The sequence below is a fragment of the Atractosteus spatula genome, chromosome 11 (genome assembly GCF_055471065.1).
Source record: "Atractosteus spatula isolate fAtrSpa1 chromosome 11, fAtrSpa1.hap1, whole genome shotgun sequence".
In the NCBI taxonomy this organism is placed as follows: domain Eukaryota; kingdom Metazoa; phylum Chordata; class Actinopteri; order Semionotiformes; family Lepisosteidae; genus Atractosteus; species Atractosteus spatula.
In genome coordinates this window covers 16,138,942-16,157,926 of record NC_142716.1, presented here as the reverse complement: position 1 = coordinate 16,157,926, position 18,985 = coordinate 16,138,942, and the positions used below count along the sequence as shown (strand labels likewise).

Sequence of the window (18,985 nt, the reverse complement as noted above, 5' to 3'; positions counted from 1 at the left end):
ACTCAGGGGGCTCTTCTGAGCCAGGCAGTTACACCGGGTTTCCAAAGGCTGAGAAACCGCATTTACTTCGGGCTGAAAAACACGTTTTGAAAAGTGTGCTGTTGCTGCCCCATAAGTTACATGGGGGTGGCCAAAGTTGCCAAAACGTGTTTATTTCTGCTGAAAAACACGTTTTGACAACTTCTGCACACTGGGGTTAAGGGCTGACTCAGGGGGCTCTTCTGAGCCAGGCAGTTACACTGGGATTCCAAAGGCTGAGAAAACGCGTTTATTTCGGGCTGAAAAACACGTTTTGAAAAGTGTGCTGTTGCTGCCACATAAGTTACATGGGGGTGACCAAAGTTGCCAAAACGTGATTATTTCCGCTGAAAAACACGTTTTGACAACTTCTGCACACTGGGGTTAAGGGCTGATTCAGGGGGCTCTTCTGAGCCAGGCAATTATACCGGGATTCCAAAGGCTGAGAAAACGCGTTTACTTCGGGCTGAAAAACACGTTTTGAAAAGTGTGCTGTAGCTGCCCCATAAGTTACATGGGGGTGACCAAAGTTGCCAAAACGTGTTTATTTCTGCTGAAAAACACGTTTTGACAACTTCTGCACACTGGGGTTAAGGGCTGACTCAGGGGGCTCTTCTGAGCCAGGCAGTTACACCGGGTTTCCAAAGGCTGAGAAAACGTGTTTACTTCGGGCTGAAAAACACGTTTTGAAAAGTGTGCTGTTGCTTCCCCATAAGATACATGGGGGTGACCAAAGTTGCCAAAACGTGTTTATTTCTGCTGAAAAACACGTTTTGACAACTTCTGCACACAGGGGTCAAGGGCTGACTCAGGGGGCTCTTCTGAGCCAGGCAGTTACACCGGGATTCCAAAGGCTGAGAAAACGCGTTTACTTCGGGCTGAAAAACACGTTTTGAAAAGTGTGCTGTTGCTTCCCCATAAGATACATGGGGGTGACCAAAGTTTTCAAAACGTGTTTATTTCTGCTGAAAAACACGTTTTGACAACTTCTGCACACTGGGGTTAAGGGCTGACTCAGGGGGCTCTTCTGAGCCAGGCAGTTACACCGGGATTCCAAAGACTGAGAAAACGCGTTTACTTTGGGCTGAAAAACACGTTTTGAAAAGTGTGCTGTTGCTGCCTCAAAAGTTACATGGGGGTGACCAAAGTTGCCAAAACGTGTTTATTTCTGCTGAAAAACACGTTTTGACAACTTCTGCACACAGGGGTTAAGGGCTGACTCAGGGGGCTCTTCTGAGTCAGGCAGTTACACCGGGATTCCAAAGGCTGAGAAAACGCGTTTACTTCGGGCTGAAAAACACGTTTTGAAAAGTGTGCTGTTGCTGCCCCGTAAGTTACATGGGGGTGACCAAAGTTGCCAAAACGTGTTTATTTCTGCTGAAAAACACGTTTTGACAACTTCTGCACACTGGGGTTAAGGGCTGACTCAGGGGGCTCTTTTGAGCCAGGCAATTACACTGGGATTCCAAAGGCTGAGAAAACGCGTTTATTTTGTGCTGAAAAACACGTTTTGAAAAGTGTGCTGTTGCTTCCCCATAAGTTAAATGGGGGTGTCCAAAGTTGCCAAAACGTTTTTATTTCTGCTGAAAAACACGTTTTGACAACTTCTCCACACTGGGGTTAAGGGCTGACTCAGGGGGCTCATCTGAGCCAGGCAGTTACACCGGGATTCCAAAGGCTGAGAAACCGCGTTTACTTCGGGCTGAAAAACACGTTTTGAAAAGTGTGCTGTCTCTGCACCATAAGTTACATGGGGGTGACCAAAGTTGCCAAAACGTGTTTATTTCTGCTGAAAAACACGTTTTGACAACTTCTGCACACTGGGGTTAAGGGCTGACTCAGGGGGCTCTTCTGAGCCAGGCAGTTATACCGGGATTCCAAAGGCTGAGAAAACGCGTTTACTTCGGGCTGAAAAACACGTTTTGAAAAGTGTGCTGTTGCTGCCCCATAAGTTACATGGGGGTGACCAAATTTGCCAAACCGTGTTTATTTCTTCTGAAAAACACGTTTTGACAACTTCTGCACACTGGGGTTAAGGGCTGACTCAGGGGGCTCTTCTGAGCCAGGCAGTTACACTGGGATTCCAAAGGCTGAGAAAACGCGTATATTTCGGGCTGAAAAACACGTTTTGAAAAGTGTGCTGTTGCTGCCGCATAAGTTACATGGGGGTGACCAAAGTTGCCAAAACGTGTTTATTTCTGCTGAAAAACACATTTTGACAATTTCTGCACACTGGGGTTAAGGGCTGAGTCAGTGGGCTCTTCTGAGCCAGGCAGTTACACCGGGATTCCAAAGGCTGAGAAATTGCGTTTACTTCGGGCTGAAAAACACGTTTTGAAAAGTGTGCTGTTGCTGCCCCATAAGTTACATGGGGTTGGCCAAAGTTGCCAAAACGTGTTTATTTCTGCTGAAAAACACGTTTTGACAACTTCTGCACACTGGGGTTAAGGGCTTCCTCAGGGGGCTCTTCTGATCCAGGCAGTTACACTGGGATTCCAAAGGCTGAGAAAACGCGTTTATTTCGGGCTGAAAAACACGTTTTGAAAAGTGTGCTGTTGCTGCCCCATAAGTTACATGGGGCTGACCAAAGTTGCCAAAACGTGTTTATTTCTGCTGAAAAACACGTTTTGACAACTTCTGCACACTGGGGTTAAGGGCTGCCTCAGGGTGCTCTTCTGAGCCAGGCAGTTACACTGGGATTCCAAAGGCTGAGAAAACGCGTTTATTTCGGGCTGAAAAACACGTTTTGAAAATTGTGCTGTTGCTGCCCCATAAGTTACATGGGGGTGACCAAAGTTGCCAAAACGTGTTTATTTCTGCTGAAAAACACGTTTTGACAACTCCTGCACACTGGGGTTAAGGGCTGACTCAGGGGGCTCTTCTGAGCCAGGCAGTTACACCGGGATTCCAAAGGCTGAGAAAACGCGTTTATATCGGGCTGAAAAACACGTTTTGAAAAGTGTGCTGTTGCTGCCCCATAAGTTACATGGGGGTGACCAAAGTTGCCAAAACGTGTTTATTTCTGCTGAAAAACACGTTTTGACAACTTCTGCACACTGGGGTTAAGGGCTGATTCAGGGGGATCTTCTGAGCCAGGCAGTTACACCGGGATTCCAAAGGCTGAGAAAACGCGTTTACTTCAAGCTGAAAAACACATTTTGAAAAGTGTGCTGTTGCTGCCCCATAAGTTACATGGGGGTGACCAAAGTTGCCAAAACGTGTTTATTTCTACTGAAAAACACGTTTTGACAACTTCTGCACACTGGGGTTAAGGGCTGACTCAGGGGGCTCTTCTGAGCCAGGCAGTTACACTGGGATTCCAAAGGCTGAGAAAACGCGTTTATTTCGGGCTGAAAAACACGTTTTGAAAAGTGTGCTGTTGCTGCCCCATAAGTTACATGGGGGTGACTAAAGTTGCCAAAACGTGTTTATTTCTGCTCAAAAACACGTTTTGACAACTTCTGCACACTGGGGTTAAGGGCTGACTCAGGGGGCTCTTCTGAGCCAGGTAGTTACACCAGGATTCCAAAGGCTGAGAAAACGCGTTTACTTCGGGCTGAAAAACACGTTTTGAAAAGTGTGCTGTTGCTGCCCCATAAGTTACATGGGGGTGACCAAAGTTGCCAAAACGTGTTTATTTCTGCTGAAAAACACGTTTTGACAACTTCTGCACACTGGGGTTAAGGGCTGACTCAGTGGGCTCGTCTGGCCCGAGCAGTTAAATTGGGATCCCTGGTTTGCCAAAACGCGTTTATCTCAGCTGTAAAACACGTTTTGACAAGTGTACTATTGTAGCACATTTAGTTACATTGGGATGCTCATGTTTGCCACAACGCGTTTATCTTGGCTGAAAAACGCATTTTGACAACTTCTGCACAGTCGAGCTAAGAGCTGTCTCAGTGTGCTCTTCTGGCCCCAGTAGTTGCATTGGGATGCTCAAGATTGCCAAAACGCGTTTACCTTGGCTAAAAAACACGTTTTGACAACTTCTGTACAGTGGGGCTAAGAGCTGACTCATTGTGCTCTTCTGGCCCCAGTAGTTGCATTGGGATGCTCAAGATTGCCAAAACGCGTTTATCTCGGCTGAAAAACACATTTTGGCAAGTGTGCTCTTCTGGCAGAATTAGTTACATAGTGATGCTCATGTTTGCCAAAATGTGTTATCTCGGCTGAAAAACACGTTTTGACAACTTCTGCACAGTGGGGCTTAGAGCTGACTCAGTGTGCTCTTTGGCCCCAGTAGTTGCATTGGGATGCTCAAGATTGCCAAAACGTGTTTATCTCGGCTGAAAAACATGTTTTGAGTCAGTGTGCTCTTCTAGCCCCAGCAGTTACATTGAGATTACCAAAATTGCAAAAACGCATTTATCTCGGCTGAAAAACAAGTTTTCACAAGTTTGCTCTTCTGGCTTCAGCAGTTACATTGAGATGCCTAAGTTTGCAAAAACACATTTATCTCGGCTGAAAAACACGTTTTGACAGTTTCTGCACAGTTGGGCTAAGAGCTGACTCAGTGTGCTCGTCTTGTCCCAGCAGTTACATTGGGATGCCTAAGTTCGCAGAAACGCGTTTATTTGAGCTGAAAATGACGTTTTGTAGCATGCTGAAGATTGTTGATAATAGTTGACTCTGTATGAAGTTCTGCTAACACCCGATACAGTTGAATAGAAAAGGTTTCAGAAACGCGTTTATTTGAGCTGAAAATGACGTTTTTCAACATTCTGAACATTGCTCATTATAGCTGACTCTGTATGAAGTTCTGGTAACATCTGATACAGTTGGATGTGAAAGGTTGCAGAAACGTGTTTATTTGAGCTTAAAATGACGTTTTGTAAGATTTTGAACATTGTTGTTAATATCTGACTCAATATGCAGTTCTGGCCACAGTAGATACAGTTGGATAGAAATGGTGGTAGAAACGCGTTTATTTGAGCTGAAAACGACGCTTTGTAGCATTCTGAACATTGTTGATAATAGCCGACTCTGTATGAAATTCTGGAAACACCTGATACAGTTGGATGTGAATGGTTGCAGAAACGCGTTTATTTGAGCTGAAAAGAAATTTTTTTAGCATTTTGAACATTGCTGATAATAGCTGACACAGCATGCAGTTCTGGCCACAGTACTTGCAGATGGCTAGAAAAGGTTACAGAAAAGCGTATATGTGAGCAGAAACTGACGTTTTGTAGCATTCTGAACAATGTTGATCATCGCTGACTCTGTATGAAGTTCTGCTAACACCTTTTACTAAAGATCTAAAAGGTTGCAGAAACATGTTTATTTGAGCTGAAAATGACGTTTCGTAGCTTTCTGAACATTGATGATAATCGCTGACTCAATATGCAGTTCTGGCCACATTTGATACAGTTGGATGTAAAAGGTTGCAGAAACACGTTTATTTGAGCTGAAAATGACGTTTTGTAGGATTCTGAACATTGTTGATAATTGCTGACTCTGTATGAAATTCTGGTAACACCTGATACAGTTGGATGTGAATAGTTGCAGAAACACGTTTGAGCTGAAAATGACGTTTTGCAGCATTCTTAATATTGTTCATAATAGCTGACTCTGTATGAAGTTCTGGTAACATCTGATACAGTTGGATGTGAAAAGTTGCAGAAACATATTTATTTGAGCTGAAAATGACGTTTTGTAGCATTCTAAACATTGTTTATAATAGTTGATAATAACTGACTCAGTATGCAGTTCTGGCCACAGTAGTTACCGTTGGATAGAAAAGGTTGCAGAAACACGTTTAGTTGAGCTGAAAACGATGCTTTGTAGCATTCTGAACATTGTTGATAATAGCCGACTCTGTATGAAATTCTGGAAACACCTGATACAGTTGGATGTGAATGGTTGCAGAAACGCGTTTATTTGAGCTGAAAAGGAATTTTTTTAGCATTCTGAACATTGTTGATAATAGCTGACTCTGTATGAAGTTATTTTAACACCTCTTACAGTTGGTGTAAAAAGTTGCAGAAAAGCATTTATTTGAGCTGAAAATGACGTTTTGTAGCATTCTGAACATTGTTGATAATAGTTCAGGTGGGTAGCTGCGTCAGCATGCGTAGGCTGCAAAGGAACAAGTAATAGGTTTATTCCATGCTGAAAAAAAGAAGAAAGAGAACACAACGTTTCGGCCGTGGAGCCTTCTTCAGGTGTGAGAGAGACAGGGCAGTAGGCAAAGGTAAAGTAGCGGGAGAGCAAAGGTTGGGAGGGAGAAGGAGTGAGAGGCGGGAGCAGGGGACAGAAAGAGAGGCCAATCAAGAGGTGTGAAGTCAGAATGGGTGCAGAGAGGTGTGAAATGAAACTTCCAATGAATGGAGAAAATTTAAAAGAACAGTAGTCTGTCGTTAAGAGAAGGGAGAATGTGTGATCCTAGCTGCAGAATTATTTTGGTTTCGGTGGTCTTTCTGATGTATGAGTTCGGAAAACCGTCTTTGAGAACACAGACAGAGAGATTAGAGTGGTCGTGGCCGTCAGAGGTGAAATGAGAAACAATGGGCTTGGAGAGATCTTTAATCTTCACAGCCCTGACATGTTCTCTGAAGCAGTCTCCAAGTCTCCTTCCTGTTTCTCCAATGTAGATGGCTGGGCATTTACTGCAAGAGATACAGTAAATAAGGTTGCTGGAGGTACAAGATGCTGTCTGGGTGATCCGGAATTGTCCTGAGGGGCCTTGAATGAGTGTGGTGGTGGATGTGTACTTGCAGGTGATACAGCAAGCTCTGTTGCAAGGGAAAGTGCCTGGTGTGGATGGTTGTTGAGGGCGGTCAAGGGAGCTGTGAACAAGGAGGTTACGCAGATTAGGTGGTCGGCGATATGAGATGATAGGGCGATCAGAAAAGAGGGCCCCAATGGAGGGATCATTCTGTAGGATGGAAAAGTTGTGGTTAATGGTCCTGGGGATAGGAAGTGTGTTAGGGTGGTAAGGAAGCACCAAAGGAATGCGGTTGTTACGGCGGGAGTTCCTGATCGAGTTGATGGTCCGGGGGGTGTTTTTGGCTCGGGCAAGGGCCCTGTCAATCACATTGCTGGGGTATCCTCTGTTGATGAAAAAGGAGTACATTTCGAGGGCTTGGTTCTCAAAGTCGATGTCGTCGCTGCATAATCGTCATAGCCTAAGGAACTGTGAAAAAGGAAGAGAGTTTTTAGTGTGGTTAGGGTGAAATGAGCTGTACAGGAGGTAGCTGTGTGAATCCGTGGGTTTGTAATAAACTGAAGTGGACAGTTGGGGTAGTTGATGGAGAAGTTGATGTCTAGAAACGGAAGAGTAGTGGAAGATATGTTAACCGTATATTTGAGGGACGGGTGGAAGGTGGTGAAATGGTGCAGGAAGAACTCAAGCTGATCGTTGGAGCATGTGGCAGCACCAATGCAGTCATCAATATATTGTTTGTAGAGGTCAGGGACATAGCCAGTGTAGGAAGCGAAGAAGCGTTCTTCTACCCAGCCGACAAAAATATTGGCATAGCTGGGTCCCATTCTGGTGCCCATGGCAACTCCACTGACCTGTTGGTAAAAAAGATTATTGAAAGAGAATGCGTTCAGTATGAGGACCAATTCTGCAAGGCGTACCAGGGTGTGGGTGGGTGGATCAAGCACTGTGCGTTTGTCCAGCATGTGCTTGAGGGCTGTAAGGCCGTCATTATGGGGAATGACGGTGTACAGAGATGTGATGTCCATGGTAAAAATGTAGCATTCGGTACCCTGAAATTGGAAATCATTAAAAAGTTGGAGCGCGTGGTTGGTGTCTTTGATGTATGAGGGAAGATCTTCAACCAGCGGTCTCATGAGGCTGTTGAGAAAGGCTGAGATGTAAGTAGTTGGACAGTTACATGCTGATACGATGGGGCGTCCAGGGGTGTCCGGTGTATGGATTTTGGGGAGGAGGTAAAATTGAGATACCTGCGGATGTTCCATGATGAGTCGGTTCGCTTCCTGGGGGAGCTCATTACTGCTGATAAGAAGAGAAATGGTGGATACCACTTCCTTTTGGTAGTCAGTGGTAGGGTCCTGTTGAAGAGGGAGGTAGGCAGAAGTGTCCCCTGCTCCCGCCTCTCACTCCTCCTCCCTCCCAACCTTTGTTCTCCCGCAACTTTACCTTTGCCTACTGCCCTGTCTCTCTCACACCTGAAGAAGGCTCCACGGCCGAAACGTTGTGTTCTCTTTTTTTCAGCATGGAATAAACCTATTACTTGTTCCATTGTTGATAATAGCTGACTCAATATGCAGTTCTGGCCACATCAGATACAGTTGGATATAAAAGGTTGCAGAAACACGTTTATTTGATCTGAAAATGATGTTTTGTAGGATTCTGAACATTGTTGTTAATTGTTGACTCTGCATGAAATTCTGGTAACACCTGTTACAGTTGGATGTGAATGGTTGCAGAAACGCGTTTATTTGAGCTGAAAATGAAATGTTTTGGCATTCTGAACATTGTTGATAATAGCTGACTCTGTATGAAGTTCTTCTAACACCTGTTACAGTTGGTGTAAAAGGTTGCAGAAACGCGTTTATTTGAGCTGAAAATGACGTTTTGTAGTACTCTGAACATTGTTGATAATAGCTTACTCTGTATGAAGTTCTGTTAACACCTGTTACAGTTGGGTAGAAAAGGTTGCAGAAAAACGTTTATTTGAGCTGAAAATGAAATTTTGTAGGATTCTGAACATTGTTGCTAATATCTGACTCAGTATGCACTTCTGGCCACAGTCGTTACAGCTGGATGGAAAAGGTTGCACAAATGCATTTATTTGAGCTGAAAATGACGTTTTGTCACCTTCTGAACATTGTTGCTTTTCAGCAGCAAAAGTTTTACTATTCAGCCATGTTTCTATCAAGGTATCCATTTATTAAAAAATTATTAAAGATTTCTGAATAGACCTAAAACATGCAATGCTTACTATGTTGACCAGTTTAACAAAGGCTGTCATCTTTGTTTACACAGTAATATCATTTTGCAGTAGAATAATTATATCTAGTTCACGATCTTAGGTTTTAATTCCCTAACAGGTTTTGAACAGAAGTTGGTCAAATTATGTCATTATTTTAAAAAGAACCACACTGCTCCTATTTAGTTAACTAAATTTAGAGCTATCTTACCAATTGTGTTTAGTGCTTAAACAGGAACAATTGATTGAAAAGGAAGTGATATAAAATATACACATGCTTGCTGTGAACACCCAAATTGTTTTATCAGCTTGTGAGAAAGAAAATTGAAATAGCTGTGGGTGTCTCACAAATTTCATTTCAGTCTCTGTGCTGGTTCCAAACAGATTTTGTATAATTTCATGGAGATTCAGGTTAGGGTTCCATATTGGCACAGAACTGTGAGTTTTGACAGGGAATTCCATCAGTTTCTAACATACTTCTCACCACAAACATTTCAAGTAAGAGGCAAAATGTAACTCATACTTTGCTACGTAATCGCATTCCCTTTGCAAGTATATAAAACACGCATTACAAATACTGAGCTAAAGAGATTTAGATAAAACATAATCCACAAATTACTAAATCATAAATAAAAGATGCATATTCCCTTATAAAACACATACAGTAAATAAAACCTAAGTACATACTATACTCTTCAGCAGACCATTTTCCTTTTAACCGCTAACAAGAATTCAATAAAGCTACAGAATTCAATGCTACAGTTTTCCATGGTGGCTATAATCCAGGGTTTTTGGTCGTAGTCAAAATATATGCAGATACTTAGCTCAATGCATACTTAGCTCAAAGACTGCAGTTACAATTCATGACATGAGTACACCACACTGTGGTCCTACATGGTTAGTAAATTGATTGCCATGACATCAGCTTCTGCAGCTGGGATGAAGCAATGAACTGCAAATTGGAATGTTGTAAAATAAATATTTTATTTTTTAAATGATTGTTTTTTTGTGTGTAAAAAACATTTCTTGCATCTTCAACATGCTATCCAATGCTGCATGGACAGATATTTTATTAAAATAGTGCTTAGATCCCCTGCAGTTTGCATACCGGTGTAACAGGTCCACTGGCGACACTGTTTCCCCAGTTCTTCTCACTGCCTTGGCTCATTTGGATGATAAAGACACATACTGTACATTAGAATGCTATTCATTGATTACAGCTCCGCTATTAACACTATAGATCCATCCAGACTAGTCTGCAGACTTAATGATATGTGTATCAGCACCTCTCTCTGCAGCTAGATTCTGGATTTCCTGACTGGCAGACCACAGATGGTGAGAGTTGATGGAAAGCTTTCTTCCACACTGACCGTCAATAAAGATGCCCCTTCAGGGCTGTGAGCTTAGCTCCCTACTGTTTTTCTTGTTTACCCATGATTGTGTAGCCAGACACAGCTCCAACTCCATCTACAAGTATTCTGATGACACTATCATCATTGGCCAAATCACCAGTAATGGTGAGACGGCCTACAGGGATGAGGTCAGCTAGGTCAGGTCACCTGGTGGGGTGGTGCCTTGACAATAATCTCTCCCTCAACATCAGCAAAACCGAAGAGCTCATTGTTGATTTTAGAAAGCAGCGTGGGGACAACACCCCTATTCACATGAATGGGGTGGCCGTAGAGATGGTTAGCAGCTCCAAGTTCCTGGTTACCTTCATTACTAATGATTAAACGGGGTCCCAGCATGTAACTGGAGCAACAAAGAAGGCACCACAATACATTTACTTCCTCAGACAGTTGAAAAAATGTGGTCTATGTTCAACTATCCTTACTACATACTAGGGGTGCTCTACTGAAAGTGTGCACACGTGTCACGCCCTCTGCAGCCAGAGAGCGCTCCTTCTCTGTCCTGTCCCTAGTTTCCGGTCTGCTGTCCTTACTGTCCCTCTCTTTCCCTTGGGCTATATATTTCCGGGTCTTGCACTCTGTCCTCGCTCAGCATTGACGTTCGGATGTCCTGAGACCCGCCTAGCACCAGGGCGCCCCACGTCCGCTCCCTGAGGGCATAGGTTTCTATACGGCATTCCTGAACTCTTTGCACTAATGAGCCCGGGCCTTTTTCCCGTCTCGCCGCTACACATATGGGTCTTTTTCCTCTCTCCTGCTCCCCACGGTTAGTCCCTTTGGACGTCCGTGACAACACGTGTGGGATTACAGTGTGGTTTGGCAGCAGCTCGTTGTCTGACCAGAAGGTGTTACAGGGGGTGATCAGGTCAGCCCAGTCCATCACTGGAATACAGCTCCCCTCTATTGCTAAGGATAACAACTATCCTGGTTTCCTACTTTTATCTCCCCTGCACTCTGGTAAGCATTATAGGAGCATAAATGTCACGATCGCTAACCCCTCCTCTTAAGGGCGCTCCAGCCCTTCCTTGCTCCTTCCCATTGTCTGCACCTGTTCCCTAATCCCGCTCTCCCTTAAAAGCCAGACGCGGACCTTACTCCAGGTTCCTCATTGATTTCCGCATCGTGAGAGCCCGGGGTCCTGCTGCATCTGGCTCCGTTATGGTTTTAACTTTCTGTTCCTGATCCCCTGCCCCGCCAGTCCCGACCCAGCTCATGGTTTTAACCACTGGATGGATCTCCTGGCTTTGGACTCTTCTCTCCCGTTTGGATTCCCCGTTTGGATTTTGGCTTTGTTTGTTTGCCCGGACTCACTTCCCCAGGACACCAGCTCACCTTGGACTCGCCCCCCTGTATCCTGACCCTTTCCTGCATGACTTTCTCCCTCGTGTATTTTCACTATTCTGGATCGTGTCATCCGCATAGGGCCCGGAAGGAACTGCTACGTGACAATAAAGACATGAACCTCCAGATTCAGAGACAGTTTCTTCCCACAAGATGTGATTACTGAACTCTACCCCTGACACTGATTCACACTGATGTGTTTTTTCTTTCTCTTCCTACACTGCTTGTCTGACTTGTTTTGTAAGTTGTATGTTATTGAACTTTTTGCTGTTGCTGCTGTTGTTCTTTGTTTATGTTTTGGTGTTTTCTTAATGCCTTTGTATCAGAGCATACATGTGTAGTGTTTCATAGCCGTTCAGGGACGCCAAATATGTAATCATAGTGGCTCTCTGAAGGCACCAGTTCTGTAGGGTTTGGGCATTTACTGAGACAATTATTAATTGTAGCAGTAAATCACAAAATTGATTCTTTTGATGGCTTTAGAATCCAACCATGCGACATAACTCAAACAACGCACACACACAGGTACTAATACACGAGGATACATTTATTAATACATAGAATATGCATGTAAACCTAACAGATCTTATCGAGAGGGTTATCAGAATACAAAAGGTATATATTCAATCAGTTACGAAGTGTTATATATATCAAGAGGACATACGTTCAGTATATCATTCATTAAGACCGTTTCGTAAATGAACTTGGTCATAACTTCTACATTAGATACTCAAAACAAGTACATAACTCTTAGGAATTAAATTGATATCAACTGGTTGGGATAACAATTGAATTCTCGAGCTGTAATGCATTGAAGTTGAATACTCATCCAATTTCTGAGGATTCAGATCTCCTGCGGGCACAAAGAAACAGTTGCAGGCTGTTGCTGTCCAATCCGCGCTCTCTGGCTCGGTGCCAGGTTGTGCTGTGCGGCTTGCGACGGTGCGCTGCTGATGCTCACTGACCGGCTAGTTAGTGTTGGCTTTAACTAGCAAAGTTTGTGCACAGGAGAAAAGATGACTGTGGATCCCAGCAAGTCAGGAAGAGGACCGGTTCGTTCCTGATGAAGCGCTAGTTCTGAATAGTGATTCAGCTGTCCACAGTTCCGACCTGTTCACGAGGCCTGCTGCTGGTTACTCTCTGGCAACCTCCACTCTAGACTCTTAGAACAAAGGAAAGTTCTGGCACTCGGACACACTGGCCGTTCCGTGGTTGTCCGGGCTGAGTCTCAGGATGGTCAGGAGGCACGCTGCGAGAATGTCCTGCCCTTGGGAGCCTTCTGCTCCTGGGCCGTCCTGCCCTGGAATTCTCCTTTGAATTCCCTTTAGAACAGTCCACAGAATCCTCTCCAGAATCTTACTGAATCTCCCGAATCTGAATCTTGTTGAATCTGAATCTTGTTGAATCTGAATCTCCAGGCCTGTGTTGCCTGTTTTTACCTGGAGGAACTTCAGCTCGTTGATTGGCTGAAAGTTCCATGGGCATCAGAGTCCCATGTGGGTTACTCAGCCCTACCAGTCCCTGATTGGTTGATCAAGGTGAGATATGAGTCACTTAGTCCTGACACTTAGTAATGCAGTCCAGATGTCCATCCGGCACTCCCTAGACTGATAGGCGCCAGTGGATGACCATTGATCATGATAGCCAGACTTAGCTAAGTGCATCCCCCTTTGGGAGCTTGCTTCTTATCAAAAGAAAAACATCTTAAATCAACTTGCATGAATTCTTTCTCTGTGGTTGCACCACAGAGATGGAGGGTGAGATGGGGCCTCCTTTAGGAGCATACCAATGCTTAACTCTGTCTTATTACAAGCATTGCCGCTACACATGCAAATAAGCATTTACTGTAATTGCACTTGTACTGTACATAAACTGAACTGAAAAGCAAATTAAGACCTATACAAATGGCACACATAAGTCGGATCTTACCTTATTTTTAAAAGGTTTTGATATCAAAAATGGTATTTAATATAAGGAAGATTTGAAGATCATTAAAATATTTTCATGGTAATTTTATAATTGATAAATGTGTTTAAATAAACGTGTTTGAAATAATCGAACTACATTTTAAAATAATTATATTATTTTAATGTATTTCAATATTCAGTGTGTTACAATTGTATTCCAGCTGCCTTTTTGACCAGATCGCTCCTCAATAAGAGATGTCAAGGAGACTTCCTGGTTCAATAAAAATAATCATTACTTTCATAATGTATGACATTAAATTACCACATCTTGAAAAGGTGTAAATGTGAAGTCAATAATTTAAGCTACAAACTGCACATAATTTTCTGGAAAAATTTTGTACCGAAAACTGTTAGTAGTGAAAAAGCCATTTTTGTAGGTGTTAAATTCTGATGAAATGATGTATCATAGAAAAGGCAGAAAGTGATGAACATAAAAGCTACACTTTATAATTGTGTGCGCAGCATTACAACTAATAGTCACGCTTTCTGGGACTGAGAATAATAATTTCACCTTCTACAAATGTTACAAACATTTACAGAATTAATACAGAATTAAATCATAGATGTAAAAGAAAAGTTCTGCATCAGCAAAATTTGCCATATATTTTAGCAAGCTGGAAATGTGCATGTGGATGTACTGTACTAATCTATTTTTTAGAACTTCCTTTATGCTGGTATTTCCTAGTCCATGTTCATCATCATCATAATCAATTAACCAAACTAATTAACCAAACTAAATAATATTAAAATCAACAGCAACAGCAATAACCTATACTACTGTGAAATACTGTATATAAGGAGGAAACCCTTATAGATTAATGTCCCCAAAGTAACAGTCTGTAATTATAATACAGCAACATAATACAATACAGTAACATGTAATTCTAAGATTACCAGCAGCCATATCACTCTGCAACTCACAACTGGCAACCCACTGAAGCTAAGCAGGTGTGAGCCTGGTCAGTACTTGGATGTGAGACCTCCTGGGAAAAACTAAGGTTGCTGCTGGAAGAGGTGTTAGTGGGGCCAGCAGGGGGTGCTCACCCTGTGGTCCATGTGGGTCCTAATGCCCCAGTATAGTGATGGGGACACTACACTGTAAACAGGCACCATCCTTCGGATGAGACATAAAACTGAGGTCCTGACTCTCTGTGGTCATTAAAAATCCCAGGGCATTTCTCGAAAAGAGTAGGGGTGTAACCCTGGTGTCCTGGCCAAATTTCCTCTTGGCCCTTACCAATCATGGCCTCCTAATAATCCCCATCTATGAATTGGCTTCATTACTCTGCTCTCCTCCCCACTGAGAGCTGATGTTCTGAGTGTTCTGGTGCACTATGGCTGCCGTTGCATCATCCAGGTGGATTCTGCACATTGGTGGTGGTGGAAGGGAGTCCCATTACCTGTAAATGGGTAAATGAGTGTCCAGAAAAGCGCTATATAAGTGTAAGCTATTATTATTATTATTATAAGAAGTTATACTAAATTATGATCATATACCCATTACATGAGTGCAACTGCTTTCTCAACACAAAATGGAACATTCTGTCCCCAGTCCAAAGTAATGAGCTGTAAATTGGTGATGAACTGTTGGGGATGAGCTGTTGTCTCTGGCAAGTAAATGTGATGGTTACCAATGGTACTGATGGTTAGAAATTACTGGTGATGGATCGTTATTAATTAATTGCCCAAGACTTTCCTTTTACATCAGTTGCTTTTTTCTCCATAATCAAAAGTTTAGAATTGATAGATTATGTTTTTTTTACCAAGGCCAGTTTAAAATTTGGGAAGAAAAAAATCCACACTTGGAGGCATAGGCATAGGAAATCTCTATTTACAATCACTTGAGATTTTCACACTTTAAAGATTGTATATCAACATTGTTTTTCACTTCCCAACACATTGTACTTACTACACATATTTCAGAATCTGACAACAGCTGATGTATTTTTAAAAATCATTACAAGGGCTCTAGTCTCTTCTCTGTAACACTTCATTATTTCTTCTAAAATCATGTGTGAACTAGACAAGCTTGACAGTAATGCCCAACTGGGATGCAATCTGCAACAAGATATTTTCTCCATCTAAAAACCTACAGTAGCACACCACTTCATACATATTAATCTTGCAACACTCTACTGGTGTATCTAGATGACAATTGCTTTTCACAGATGCACTCATTGTTTACACATGTTTTAGGTACAGTATGTTCTTTATAAGTGTACTTTAGGGTGTACTGCATGTGCCCATGTGCCCAGTGCACTTCTAGATGTGACTGCTGTGACTAATTTGTTTCAGTACTACGATAATCAAAATATGGAGTACAACCCAAATTGTAAGGCACAGATTTTATAACAACTATAAAGAGCACAAAAATTAAATTGTGACAGTAGTATGTTGTAATATATTATACTGTATATTGTTATATTTTATTTATTACAGTTCTTCTCAATCACTTACACACTAAAACTCATTCTATGAGCAAAACGTCCCAAACCATTACATCAGCTACCAAAAGAAAGACTCAGTTCCCAAAAGTATTAACACTATTCACCTGTATTCACACAAATTTGTTGAACCTTTTGTGCAAAACTACATACAAATCTTCTCACAAAGCACAGGTTGCACCATGTGCTCATTTAGAAAGTACTGGCATTCAAAAATCATCACAATGTCATCACAATCTGAACTCAATTAACACACAATTCTCTAGATGCGAACACTATAAGCACAAAAAGCAAAATTGTTCACACACCAATTAGAACCTCAGGATGTATAAAAAGGGCCACAGGTGAGTTCATATGCTTTGGAACAATGGATCCAAACAATGCAGAAAGTGCTCAAGTCAGAGGAAGAGTACAACTGAGAGGAGGTGGAGCTGGAAAAGGAAGGGCAAGGAGAACATTTGTATCTGATGAGACCCCTGCTACTGTAGTTGTCCTCGTCCACGGAATGACAATGAGGGAAGCTGGGCAAAGAGTACAGCCAAATTTGAGCCTCTTCACGGTAGCATCTATAATCTGGACCTTCAGAGAACAAAACAGGTAATTTATTGATATCTATTGTAACATTGAAGTTCTGTACTCTGCTCTCTTATCTGTTGTTTGCTCTACTGTACTGTAATATTGTGTGGAGCTGAGTGAGGAAATACATTATATTACTGTACTGTATCACATGAAGTTGGAAATTGTATTCATGTTTTGTAAATATGGATGACTGTAGCATAACAGTACTTGTTCTATTTTTGCAGAACTGAGAGACAACAAGCTCATGGAGGCAGACCACAGCTGTTATCAGAAGAGTAAGAAACTGCAATTGTCAACATGGTCATAGCCAACAATGTCATTCATCTGCGAGAAATTCAGACCAGAATAATTGAAGATGAGGGTATATTTCAAGGAACTGATCAAATCAGCATTTTAACTATTGAGCACATCCTTCGACACAACAGAATACGAACAAAAAAAGCCTACCATGTTCCTTTTGAAAGGAATTCAGAAAGAGTCAAAGACCAGCGCTTGGAATAAGTCTTCATCCAATATTTAGGCAGTAATTTCAGCAGTATATAGTGCAGGCTATATGAAGGCCTATTTTTATAACAGTAATGTTTTTTAGTGATTTACTGTATTTCTACATAATATACATAATCTTTTATTCTCAAACTGTGGTACGAGATGACCCTTGAAATTTGTTGTGTGCACTGAAAAATTGGTAATTAAAGAAGTCACTCTATCAGCCACCGATACTAGCTCTGTTGCTGAACCTGACTGAAGACAGCACTGCTTGTGTTAGCAAATTATCTAAGTGCTCAGTGTTATTTTTATTATATGTGTGTGTGAGTGTGTGTGCACGCTCATGTTGGTCATTGAGATTTTCTGTGGTTCCTATGAGAAGATGACTTGTAGGTGGTACTTGGATGCTTTGGTTTGATCAGGGGTGGTACTTGGTCCAAAACGTTTGAGATACCAGTGCTCTAATCTGTTTCTTCCACCCTATTCCCCATTCCTCAACCCTATAAAGGAGTTTTTCTCGGCATGGCAGTGGAAATTACAAATGACAGAAATTCATATGAGTGGGAAAACCTTCTCCAGGCAATGGAGGAGTCTTGTGGGGTCATTACCTTGGAGTCTTGGCAGGGGTGGATAAGGCATACCAGGGGGTACTTCCCCCGCTGCCTGGCCAGGGCTAACATTGCCTGTGATGTTGATGAGATTCTCTGGTCTGACCCAGCCCAGAGACCGGATGTTGAGGCAGAATAAATGTGATTTTACTTTCTTTATACTGAAGAAACATATAAGATGTGAAGGAGGGGTTAACTGATTCCTTTCTGCACAAGGACTGGACTTCTTGTGACACAAGACATTCCAGGCTTAGAGTTATGGCAGGAAAGGGGGATAACTGATGTAGCGGCAATGCTTGTTAATAAGACAGAATTAAGTGTTGCTGGGCTTTCCCAAATGAGGCCCCATCTCTCCCTTCATCTCTGTGGTGCAGCCACAGAGAAACTATTCATGCAGGCTGATTTAAAGATGTTTTCTTTTGATAAGGGACAGCTCCCAAAGGGGGATGCACTTAGCTAAGCCTGGCTATCATGATCAATGGTCATCCATTGGCGCCAATCTGTCTAGGGAGTGCCAGATGGACATCTGGACTGCATTCCTAGGTGTCAGGAGTAAATGACTCATATCTCACCTTGATCAACCAATCAGGGACTGGTAGGGCCGAGTAACCCACGTGGGACTCTGATGCCCATGGAACTTTCAGCCAATGAATGAGCTGAAGTTCCTCCAGGTAAAAACAGGCAACACAGAGGGCCTGTGAGAATTCTGTGAACTTTTTCGAAGGGAATTCTAAAGGAGAATTCCAGGGCAGGACAGCCCAGGAGCAGAAGGCTCCCAAGGGCAGGACATTCTCGCAGCGTGCCTCCTGACCATCCTGAGACTCAGCTCGGACAACCACGGAACGGCCAGTGTGTCCGAGTGCCAGAACTTTCCTTTGTTCTAAGAGTCTAGAGCGGATGTTGCCAGAGAGTAACCAGAGGATCCACCCGAGGTTAGCATCAGCAGCAAGCCTCGTGAACAGGTCGGAACTGTGGACAGCTGAATCACTATTCAGAACTAGCGCTTCATCAGGAACAAACTGGTCCTCTTCCTGACTTGCTGGGACCCACAGTCATCTTTTCTCCTGTGCACAAACTTTGCTAGTTAAAGCCAACACTAACTAGCCGGTCAGTGAGCATCAGCAGCGCACCGTCGCAAGCCGCACAGCACAGCCTGGCACGGAGCCAGAGAGCGTGGATTGGACAGCAACAGCCTGCAACTGTTTCATTGTGCCCGCAGGAGATCTGAATCCC

At 42.9% G+C, this 18,985-nt stretch overlaps 1 protein-coding gene across 1 annotated transcript; it reads left to right on the top strand.

The window, feature by feature from the left end:
* The first annotated feature begins 14,892 nt into the window (after positions 1–14,892).
* Positions 14,893–17,804, top strand: LOC148823633 (uncharacterized). Its single transcript, XM_088927418.1, is given in 2 exon segments — positions 14,893–16,676; positions 16,883–17,804. Coding segments are annotated over 2 exon segments (507 nt in total). The 5' UTR covers positions 14,893–16,446; the 3' UTR covers positions 17,160–17,804.
* Positions 17,805–18,985: the final 1,181 nt, after the last annotated feature.